Consider the following 12,584-nt stretch of genomic DNA (forward strand, 5'->3'; position numbering starts at 1 on the left):
TAGGTTGGGTCAAATGGGAATTGGGTCAGTTGGTATGCACCCATTCCACATTGTGCACCTCCTCTACCGAAATCTGCCTACATCAATCCAGGAGGCTGAGGGGCGCAGTGTACCTGTTTACAAAAGAAAAATAGTCCAATTACTATTCAACATAGGCAGGGATGCTTCGGAGGCCCTTGTCAATTCACCGTACACCTAGGTTTCGTCTTAAATATTCGTCTACAGATATTTCCATTTTTAATTTTCTTATTAGCCATTAGTTTTTCTGTGTTTCGTTATTTTTTTCTCTTCTTGCTTGTGTTTAGTTTCTTGTTTTTGATGCAGCGCTCTATTAACTCTTTCGACCTTATAGCACCAACCTATATCAGTAATAGATTTAACCTATTTTATTTTCTACATTTGAAGTTATTGTTTAATTAAAGTTTTATTTTTCATGTTAAAAAAAGTAAAATTTAAAAGTTTTTTAAGAAATGATTTCGATTATCTGTATTTCTTAAGGCTTTTCTAGAGGCTTTTCTAGATAGGAATTCTTTCCCCACACACGGATTGATAGTCCAAGTGGGGAATAATTATTTGTGCAACTAGTGCGCAAAGTGACAGTTTACTGCACCGAAAGGAACGGCTCGGGCGGAATGGTTTCTTGAGTGCAGCAGAGGAACTTTGCGCACGTATTTCACATTAAGTTTTTCCTACAGTTACCATTGAATATGAAAAGTGGGTAATTATGGGTAAAATTGCCTGAAATGCATCAAAATGTTTTTCTGTGTAATTTTATTATTGATAAAAACCTTAATCCTAAAATCCTAAAGTCCTCGTTGTCCTTGGTTATAATATATAATTAATAATAATTGGTGCGTTGTGCTTCGTTGCACCTCTGCTCACTATAGCAGCCCAGTCACTGTTACCAACTTCATTTTGATTTTGCTGCACTGTTGCTCCATATAACCTACCAAGTATTTTGCGTTGCCATGTTGCAAATCTGGAGTGCAGAAAAATTTTTCCTGCACTAGAGCGGAAAAGTGATTCTTTGCATTCTGTAATCAGTGCAGCAATGGCCACTTTTCAACGTAACTGTAGGAAAATATATTTCCTTTATTTGTTTTTGTATAACTATTATTGTTTTTAGTTATTTTGTATAACTGATATGTGTATGATTTTTTTTGTGGAATTAAATTGAATTGAGCTCAACAATGTTGTACATCGATTTCAGATAATAGAGATCGGAGATAAACGGATTTGAATTTCTGCGAGGTGAGACAGTCACCCCGTTTGAGGGTATAGCAATACCGGTACCTAAAATTCTTACCGTATTTTATATTCTTGCCCGCGCGTGACTCAAATGGAATAATTACTTGTCTATCTATGGTTGTCTTCAGTGATATACACTGCTTCACTGACTCGGGTAATTTTGTATTTTTGTTTGTGGATGATTGCTCTTTCACTACCGTAATTAATTATGGTAAATAACTCATCCTATTATATGTTCTATTTAATAATTGGCAGGTACCCTAAAGCGGTCGTCACACCAACGTCTGCTAGCGGCAGTGAGCTCGCTCCCGCGGAGGTAGTTTTTTTCTGGAAGCAGTTCACACCAAAAAACGTCCGCCAGCGGTAGTTTGGTTTTGTTCTTGTTTTGATGAGGCTGGTTCTCTAGAAGTGGGGGATGGCCGGCAACCAGAGTGCTGTACTTCGCCTCTTTATAATTGTCGTTTCTGAAATCCTATATTATGGGTCGTTTCCTCACTTCTTCAATTAGGTTCTCCATTGAAGCAATTTTTGATTAAGAATAGATGAAGATTAAAGAAATATAATTAAATAATTTAAATAAAATGATGAACAACGAAAATGACAATGCAACAACGGAAGACAATGCAAATGACAATAGCTCAATTCCGACTGCAACACAAAAAATGTTGCGTCGCTGTAGGCATGCAAATGACTCATTGTCACGTGTGAGTCTCGGTATTCTGCGCATGCGCTATCGATGACGAAGTTCTGGAGTTTGCTTTCCATGTTATTAGATTATTATCTGGCCACGTCAGACCGAGCTCACTACCGCTAGCAGTACTCCCACTATTTCAAAAGTTCGCCTGGCTCGCGAAGTGAAACTAACGCCGAGGTACTACCTCCGCGGCAGCGAGCTCGGTGTGACCTGCACAACTTAATAACATGGAAGGCGAGTTTTTTGACTTCGCTACCGCCGCGGACGCGAGCTCGGTGTGACCTGCCCTTAATTAACACACCATGTAATACACTGTGCTCGTAAGCGTTGAGTCTTGAGTATTTATTAGTAAATTGTGTCGGTCTGTGCAGAAGGTAAGTTGATGATTCAGGTCAATACCAAGGTCTTGTTCAGGGCAGGAGTCGTCTTAACACAAACCTGTCTTGGTTGGAAAGGGATATCGCGATTATTAGGAATAATCGATGTTTTTGAGAAATAATGATTGATTTGCAATCGATGTCGGATAGCTTCGATTAATCGAAGCATCGATTATTTCATATGGATTAATATTTAATAGACTAGTGAGATATCAAAAATTATCTATTTTGAGATTTTAAAATATTTTAAATCAAATACAATAATTACTGTTTCAAGATACGGTATTCCATAATATTTCTATTAACAAGATTAATACAAAGATATAGTTGATTCAAATAAAGAAAATAATATAACCTCAGTATCATTGCTATAGTGAGGTCTACGTTATAATGGCAATGTGTGATTTGCAATGGTGTTGCTACCCTTGTCTATCGTTCAACAAAGCAGATGGCGCTATCTCTTTCACGCATTACGATGTTGCCACATCGTTTATCAACAATGTAGAAATTTAACTGATTGACAAAATATTTAATCTCAATCATGAAAATTTATTATTACATCTTCAAAGCATATATTTTCTTGACAAATAAAATATTATTAACTATTTTAAACAATAATGAACAGTTAAATTCATCAGATATACAGCAGATATTCACCAGATATCAGCTGTTTGGGTGCAAGGCTGAGATCTGGCAACCTTTTTCACCTATCTTCCTACATTGCCATTATAACGTGGACCTCACTAAACTGAAACTGGACTGGAACAATCCACGAGTGAGACCGTGAGTCTTCCCAGAACGAATCCAATGAATATCTAAATAAAGATTTGAGGTTATATGAGCAGTAAGCACATCACATAAGCACTAAGAAGTAGAGCAAATAAAATCTAAGAAAAATTGACCAATAACATTATTATTATTATTATTCTGTTCCATACAATATTAAGAATTTCAAAGTAATCAGAATGCAGTGTCTCCGTATATCAAAGCAAATATTAGGATTAGAACTACAAGTAAGTTGAAAATGAAAGATAATTATAATTAGCCTACTATAAACTATGAACCTAATTGCCTTTCAAATCAAGAAAATTTTGCATTTATATTTTTTATCATATCTTAAAATGCCTATTTTTCTTCAACGTTTTTAGTTATTTGTTGCCATTGTCTATGTAGTCAAGGCTACTATGTTTTATAACGGGCCAATATTATTTATTTGTATAATGTAGCCTATATTATTCATTTTTTAACACTAGCAGGTAACCCGTGCTTTGCCACCTATAACCATTTTTTTGTAAATTATAGATTAATATGTAAAATTTTAAGTAAATCAGTACAGTAGTTCAGGCGATTCGTGAATTTTCTTTCCCATACGGTACGTCTACAAGCCAATTCATTCTCTTATTAAATGACAGACTAATCTAGATTACATTAGAACACCAAGCTGGGATACCAGTGGTGTCTGTATGTAGCCTACCATTCAATGCTGTATGCTGGGTTTTTGGATTAGTGATTGACCAGCTGCTGGGTTTTTGTATTAGTGATTGACCAGCTGCTGGGTTTTGTCTTGGACTGCAAACTCAGCTGGAACAGTTATACACATCAGGTAACTAGCCGACTCTCCCGCATTTCCTTCCTGATGCTCAATATAAGAGGCCTGGTGACCGAAAGGTATCTTGAAATGATGTATCACGCTCTCTTCCATTGCAACATTACCTATTGATTGCTCATGTGGGGCCAATCGGCAGGGGCTGCTGATGTCCTGAGGATGCAAAAGAGGGCTGTGAGAGTCATAACAGGCAGCAAACATCTTGCTCACTGCAAGCTCATCATTGCTTGCCTTTGTGTACTGACGGTCATCAGCAGCCATTACATCCTCCTGTGCTTGGTGTATGTCAAGAGAATACAGGATACTCTGGCTACCTGTGCTGACCTCTACTACCACACCAGGCACCGTGAGCTGTTGGATGTCCCCAGGGGACGCCTCCACCGATTACAGGCCAGTTATAGGATTTCTGCCCTGAACTTCTTCAACAAGCTGCCGGTGCCGCTTTCAAGAGAACCGTTCGGAAGCTGCTGTGTGACAAGGCATATCACAGTGCAAATGAATTCATGGATGATATTTTACTGAAAGTCTGGAAGCGGTCACTGCATCGCTGCCATCTGAACATTTTGTTTGTCGCATTACATGTTTTGAGTTTTATGACGTCATCGATCCCACTAGTGTGAAGCAAAAATATTGAGACTCTTTTGAATCTATTAAATATAAGGTATCAAGGCTATGCAAAGGCTAAAAATAAACTTTCTTCACGTGATATTTTTTTTCAAGTTTTTCGATTTGTATATCATCAAGCTATCAAAATGAAAAAATTTTTCTCAGGAAAACATTTTTTTTCGATCATTACTTTTTGATATATAAGCTGAAGTTTGAATTTTTGGGACAGAACATTTCAACTTCGATACGATATAAATACATGAGATTTAGAGGATGGATTCTTCATGGTATTGTTGATCTAGTAAAACGAAAATTCTCTGAAAATAGCAATTTTTGGAAAAGTTATTCAATTTACCAAAAATAACTCAACTAAAAGTAATTTTTAGTAAGTTGAATAACTATCTTAAAAATCTGGTGTGGCGCACACACACAACTTTCCTTGCCGTTATGAAAATTAATCACCTGACGCTAGTGTACACGCGCATCTCAAGTCTACTAGCTCTGAGATCTGAGCCAGCTGGTGACAGGACAATAGCGCTGCAGACAGACGAGGTCTGCTATCTGTTCATAGTGAATGATTTAATAGAATCAACAGTTTGCAATTGAATAATCACATTTTCTTGAATTTCGAGCTATTTTCAATTTTAGGTGAAAATGTTACTGAACATTAATTGTAGAGATTTTAATGCTCAATCTTTTCCACTTATTTTTCGTTTAAATTGTATCTGAAGCCTGATAATTGGGAATCTAAAATCAAACTTTGTATAGATGGGGCAGTGCTCCTGAAACTTTTACAGATATGGGACTTGTTGCAGTTGATAGAACTTATTAATGACTTTTTAAGGTATGAATTTGATCAAAATCGTTGGAGCTGTTTTCGAGAAAATTGCAAAAAAAACCCTGTTTTTGACAACATTTTCGCCATTGCAGCCGCCATCTTGAATTGCATTAGATCGAAATTGTTCGTGTCGGATCCTTATAGTAAGGACCTCAAGTTCCAAATTTCAAGTCATTCCGTTAATTGGGAGATGAGATATCGTATACACAGACGCACATACACTCATACACACACACATACAGACCAATACCCAAAAACCACTTTTTTGGACTCAGGGGACCTTGAAACGTATAGAAATTTAGAAATTGGGGTACCTTAATTTTTTCGGAAAGCAATACTTTCCTTACCTATGGTAATAGTGCAAGGAAAGTAAAAATTGATATTTTCAGGAAATTTTTGTTTTACTAGATCAACAATAACATGGAAAATCTATCCTCTAAATCTCATGGATTTATCTCTTACCGAATTTGAAATGTTCTGTCCCAAAAATTTTAACTTTAGGCGCTCATATCTCAAAAAGTAATGATCAGAAAAAAATGTTTTCCTTAGAAAACTTTTTTCATTTTGATAGCTTGATAATATACAAATGAAAAAACTTTGAAAAATATCACGAGTAAAAAGTTTATTTTTAGCCTTTGCACAGCCTTAAGCTATTAAGACTGTTGTAATAAGCGTAATAAGAAGAATTAATCTCACACGACTTGCTGGAACATTTGGTGTACCACTAGCAAGTCAGTCTGGTGACCTAATATGAAAGTGTTGTTTTTCAACTTCATTTATCTCATGACGCCTTCAATTCAACAAATTCGGATAGTCTAATGGATGAAGCAGAAGTCTTAAGCCCTGAAGCCTTCTCTTTTGTCTATGGTCGAATACCGTACTCATTGAATTGTTCCAATGCATGCAAATTATAAGAACAAATTATCATCCATAACCTCATTCAAACTGGCTTATCAACTATCTAAACTCGCAAGAGAAATAGTTTTGGGTTAATTCTGTTGTTTCTCTCCCAATCAATGTTTCGATTATTTGTATGTGTGAATGAAATAAATAGATAAAACAAACTAAACAAAACATTGGAAAGATGACCTAAAAGATAAATTTGAATTATATCACAAGATGAGGGCAATTTAATAGTTTATAATAAAGGTACCTCTGTCCTCAGGAATTTATCTTTTGTTTCGTAACCTATCCATGATTCTTTTTTGACGTTGATAACTTCTAAGAACTTACTTTTTGTTTACCTCGCATTCAAAAAACTGGTTACATAGGACCTACACGTTTCGAAATGGTTCAAATTTCAATCATCGTATGCATTAATCTATTGCTTTTCTTGTTTACAGCAGGTCTGCTTGAAGTACAGTGGTCGCATGTTGAGAACAGATGGCATTCTGCGAAGTGAGCCTGAGGAATTCTTTCCTCCTAGTCGCGAGCCATCTATTCCTAGATACGAAGAGAAAATGAACGAATCAGTGGAGGTAAAGAGAGCAAGGTAATTGATACTTTTAGAAACATCCGTAAAGTCTAATAAAAATTAACAAATTTGATTGATAATATTATGTATTAGTCTCGAAACTATTTTGTGCTGAATTTCCTCTTGTTCATTCGATGAAATTTTTCTTGAAATATAAGCTTATTATTTGTCAGACTGGAAGTATCATAAAGCACATCATAGCTGGTACTCAACTATCCTGGCTGGAACATAATGCTCATTATTAATAACATTTGAATGCATCTAATTAATAGCCTTTTCCAACTATATTTCAACTCAATAACTCTTTACAGCCTGATCACACAAAAATACGCCATTTTACATTATTCCATCACAGAATAAACAATGCACTAAACGTTTATTTGATAAAATATATTTACATATGAATAAAATAGCGACAACAACAATAAAATTTGCTAATGTTACAATCAACTTTATCAGTCAGAGCTTAAAATTTTTGTATCCATTGAAATATATTTGGAGGAGCTGTAGGAAACGAAAGTATTTCATTTCATGTACGACTCCTTTAGGGTCTAAACAAGGTGAACCGGTGAAAATAGCTGAGAGTGTTAGGTGGGCCGTCCACTGGAACCGAAATAGCATCGGCCGAAAACTACCGAACTCGTCCGAATGATCCCCCAACAAAGAAAGCTATAGATGCTTGTCCATTGCAGCAGGGTCATATTATGTCCGTGCACGGCTTTCTCCGGCTGATCAAGTGTTCGAACCGAATTAGATTGGATTTTCCGGCTCTATCCGGACGAAGTCGAGCTGAGACAACATCATCCTAACCTCAAAATTGTTTCACAGTCTTTTCTGTTTTTGTTTTTTGAACTTGTTCTGTTTCATAAAGTTATAACTATGGACAATGAAAAGTTGATAAGTTTGGCTCAAGAGCATGTTCCATTGTGGGATATGCGAGACAAAAGATATCATCGTCGTGATGTTCAAAGGAATGTATAGACAAAGATTACTGAACAAATAGGTAAGGTAAGATTATTGTAATGAATAACTAATTTAGTGGTTTATTCATTGTTTATGAAAAATGTTGGTGGCTATGATAGTAGTTAATTCAATATTTATTCTATATTCAATAGTTCAGCCAACTACTGAACTAGACTGACGTAAACGGTTCCAATGGACGACCATATTCGGCCGAATTAACAGCCGGCAGATTCGTCCGATCCAACGGCCAAACGGATCGGTTGAATACGGTTCCAGTGGACGGTTACCCTTAAGAATAATGCATGTATTTTAAATGTCTTCGCTTCCTTCATCCTTCTACCTTTCCTTAGCCGCTCCACTATGTTCTCATACTATATTGTATTGTCAGTTGCATATAATTTATTTTGAACTGACAGTATCGCTTTTATTTCACCTTGATGTAGAAAAATTCCACAATATCTCTGTTCAAATTTCAAGTGTCAATTTTATGTTCTGATACATTTGAATACATTCATTACTTTTGAATCCTCTCAGCTATCTACTCTGATACCCTCTACATTCGCTACCCACTATGTTTTGACCCTTTCAAAGGGTAGTGGAGACGGGGTCTTATCAAATTGTGTAAAATATTGATGATACCAATGTCACATTATGGAAAATAATCAAATTGAAAACAAACTGAGTTGGATTAATTCTGATAATTTTATTTTCATTTTTGTTTGTTTTGTAGAGTTTTTTGCAAGGCAATAAAAAAATGTTTTATTTGAAATGTGTAGGTTGTTGTACCAATCAAGAAAGCGAGGAATGCTGGAGAACGATATACTTCTGGGCAATTTCGCCAACGACTATCTGCAGAAAATGGACAAAACCGAACTGAGCGACTACGATCGACTCATCAATTTGCCCTCCAATGACTGGGACATCTACCATTGGGCAACTGGCATCAAACCCACGCCAAACGAATTCGACAACAGTGTCATGCACAAGCTCAAGGAGTATGTTCAGAGCGCCGAAAGGCTTAAGAGGCTCCGTCAACCTGACTCCTTCATCAGCGCTTCTAATTAAATAATTATTATTATAGAAATGTTACAGAAAAATTGTAAATTATATATAATGCATATTATGTTATTCTCTCAGCTAGGTATTAAGAGTGTGTCCTGAAGATATTTTTATTTATTTATTCAATGATATTCAATGATCAAAAAGCACAAATTATTAAAATGATTGGGGAAGAACCAACAGGCACATCCCAAAATTTTTCCTTAGTCAATTGTATATTAGTCAAAAGCTTACAGAGTATGTTTAGTGCGCTGAAAAGATAACTCCCTTATGTCAGCTTCTAAGGTCTAGACATAGTGGAGCGGCGAAGGTAGAGTTTATTAGAAAATGTTGCTGAGAGTGTATCTTCGTTGCACCACTTGGTTTTGGCCCTGATTAAATATTAAATCATAATTTATAAGAAAATTTTTCCTCCCTGAAAGCTACTTCAAAATAAAATAATAATTTATAAGAATAAATGCTCCTTCCTGAAAGCTATTTGAATATTGAATCAAAATAAAAAATGCTCCTTTATGAACGCTACCAAATGATTGATAAATGTGATAAAAAGTTATGAATTAAATAATTAACTATTTACTGCACTATTCAATAATTCAATAGTTCAAGCAATTGTGGAATATTAAAATTTATAAGAATAAATGCTCCTTTATGAACGCTACTAAATGATTGATAAATGTGATAAAAGTTATGAATTAAATAAAACTATTTACAATAATTCAATAGTTCAAGCAATTGTGGAATAAACTGGTTCAAATTCCAAACAAAATAATAATAATAGGAATATTGGCAAACCAGTACCATTTTTATATTCTTTATTTTTACGTATATCAGCCACTAATGCATGACGTTATCTCAAATGTTGAAGCCTACAGAAACTTGTTATTTTTTAATAGCCCTCTTATTGATATGATATTATGATTTTTGTGATTATTAAGGCAGTCAGATTACCTGAGAAGTATTGTTTTTATACATTATACCAATATGTATATGTTTATAGTATCCATGTTTGTTGTTATTCAATAAACAAATTACGGTATGTTACGATTTTGTGATTTTATTATTCGATCAGGATGTGATCCCGTTCAATTATTTCATTCTTTAGTTATCCATCTTTTTTGGATTAAATTTTATAATAATATTACAGAAATCTGTTGAGGATTATGCCTCGTAATAGTGTTTAAGAAATAAACTGCAGTGACAATAGCATCTTACATTATTGCGTAGAGTAATATAAATTGTTACGGTACAAACATAGGCCTACTTCAATAATAATCTTTGGATTCAAAATAAAAGAGAATAGGGAAAAGGAATAGACTAATGGATATTATTGTATATTATAAAATTATTATGAAAATAGCTAATTAAGCGTACTGAGTTTGTGATTCCTTATGCTGATAATTCAGTTGAAGGTTCAGAGTTCGGTCTCACAGCAATCTGCGATCAGAATCTATAGAATCGCAACTCTGTACGGCTAGGCCAATACCACCTAAATTTACAAATTAAGTTTACACCTTAATTTACAAAATAATGTGCAAATCTAGATGGTAGTAGCCAGGCCCGTAAGGTATTCATTTCTATACCAATGAGATTCTCCACAAAGCAATCTAGCAATATAAATATTTATTTATTTGTTACAATTTCAAACATGCAAGTGCAACATAAATTCACGATTAATTTTCCATTTTTTTTTTTTTTTTTTTTTTTTTGATTTGGAAGTATATCTCCTCATCACAGTAATAGACAATAATACAATTTTATAATATTATTACATATAATCACTACGGTATTTCACAATAATTAAACATCAAGTTGAACTTTGAAAAGTACAGTAGCCTATGTTGTAATAAATCCAACAACATCATTGTTTTATATTTACTGCATATCTCTAGAAAAATGAGGAGAACACTGCAAATAAGTATTAATTTTGTTGAGTTTCTATACTAACATAAATGCAGAAGTGTAGCCTATTTTGGACTACAAAAACTATACATGATATTATATGCACATTTATTAAATTCGAAAAAAGTTTCATAAGCGTACTTCTTTGCGTGTACCGTATTTAATTATCTATTGAATCATGCACAACTCATTGTAAATGCGTACAATACGATATAAATTACCACGTTGAGTATTGATATTAATTAAAGATTATTTCTCTTTGGTGTTTTAACATCATTGAACACTGCATAGGAAATATATGTGGCAAGGTAAATACAAATTTAAACTAGCCTAATTCTACCAAATAAGCAAATACCTCTACATTTTAGTAACTTATTCTGCACAGGATTGAATTTCGCACAAAGAAGATGAAAACCTATCAATTATATCGATCTGGATGTTTGATTAAGTTTTATTTATTATTTGGTACCTGAGTTGATAAGAAGCAAAATTATTCAAAACAAAACATTACAATCTCAAATATTTCAGAAAATCTTATCACTAGAAAACTATTTAGTATAAATCACTATAAGGTAGGTACAGCATTTGTATTTTCGTGATCAAGACCTATCACTAAATTAACACCCTGATATCTTTGTTTTGCATTAATAGGGTTTACAATAGATATACACCCATTAAGTTAGAGACAATAATAGTAGACATCTATTACATCCAAGACAGTATTTTATTCATATAGAGTATTATTAATAGGTACCGTACTAAGTTTAAACAAGTCGAAGTTCCATATTTTTACACTATTTGAGTTAGGTACAAGTATTTGGTGAAGAGAACTATGTGAATTATTCAGATCTGAAAAAAATCACAATATATTAATATATTGGATGCTCCAATTATTACAGGTATAACAATATAATACAATCATATGGTTGTGTTATAGCCGATACCTGATAAAGTAGACTTATCACTGTAATAAACATTATTACATTAAATGGACATTCAATTCAGAATACAGTAATATTTCCTAGTCACCTAATCAAGATCTGATAGAAATAGCTATCTTTGTACTTAGCAATAAGTATTTATGTCTCATGACATTACCTCTTGTTCAGTTAATTTGGATAACTTAAAATGAAAAAAGTCCAGGCTTAAATTAATATATTGGTAGGTAGCAATAATTCAGTTGACAGTCTATCTGTTTCGATTGAAAAGATAAGGTAGCCTATCACTATTTTCAGCCCCCGAATTATAGAAATTAATTAAGTTTTTAAGGAACATTAATGAGAGTTGAGCAACTATAATTGAAGTGTCTATTGTATAGTTTCAGATTCTGGAACTGCTTGAGAAAAAGATATGCATACCGTATTTTTCATAATGAGGTTGACAGTACCTTTGGTACTGGGTTTGGTACCTTCTCAATATCTACGGTACCTAACTAGAAACAGAAATAACAATTCTGTTGTGCTGTAACTTTGAGTTGGATAGATAACTTTAAGAAAATGAGTAAAAGGTGGGATACGGTAAAGTGAAAGGAATGTTGTAAATATATCAGACTAATGATATTAGTTTCATTACTTCAGAAAGTGTTTAGATGATTTCATATTATTCTTGTTGATTTGAATTGAAATCTAGCAGCTCTTCATGAAAACTCATATAGAAGAACATGTGAGTATTTTATTTAAAAAATATTTGCTGTCGTGTGGAAAAATAACAATCATATACAGTAAGTAGGAGACTGATGCAAAATTACGGTAGGTACGGTAATTTGAATTATAAAAATGTTCTGAATGTTTTTTCTTTTCATATACCGTGAGTTGTGTAAA

General features: G+C 33.9%; 1 protein-coding gene across 1 annotated transcript; it reads left to right on the plus strand.

Annotated features, from left to right (window-relative positions):
• Window positions 1-3,061: 3,061 nt before the first annotated feature.
• LOC111057349 (succinate dehydrogenase assembly factor 2, mitochondrial) lies at window positions 3,062-9,909 on the plus strand. The gene is made up of 3 exons (XM_022344775.2): window positions 3,062-3,332; window positions 6,713-6,861; window positions 8,583-9,909. Exons 1-3 carry the CDS (start codon window positions 3,285-3,287, stop codon window positions 8,869-8,871), a joined length of 486 nt encoding a protein of 161 aa, XP_022200467.2. The 5' UTR covers window positions 3,062-3,284; the 3' UTR covers window positions 8,872-9,909.
• The last annotated feature ends 2,675 nt before the right edge of the window (window positions 9,910-12,584 follow it).

This window comes from Nilaparvata lugens, chromosome 12, assembly GCF_014356525.2.
Source record: "Nilaparvata lugens isolate BPH chromosome 12, ASM1435652v1, whole genome shotgun sequence".
NCBI classification, from domain to species: Eukaryota; Metazoa; Arthropoda; class Insecta; order Hemiptera; family Delphacidae; genus Nilaparvata; species Nilaparvata lugens.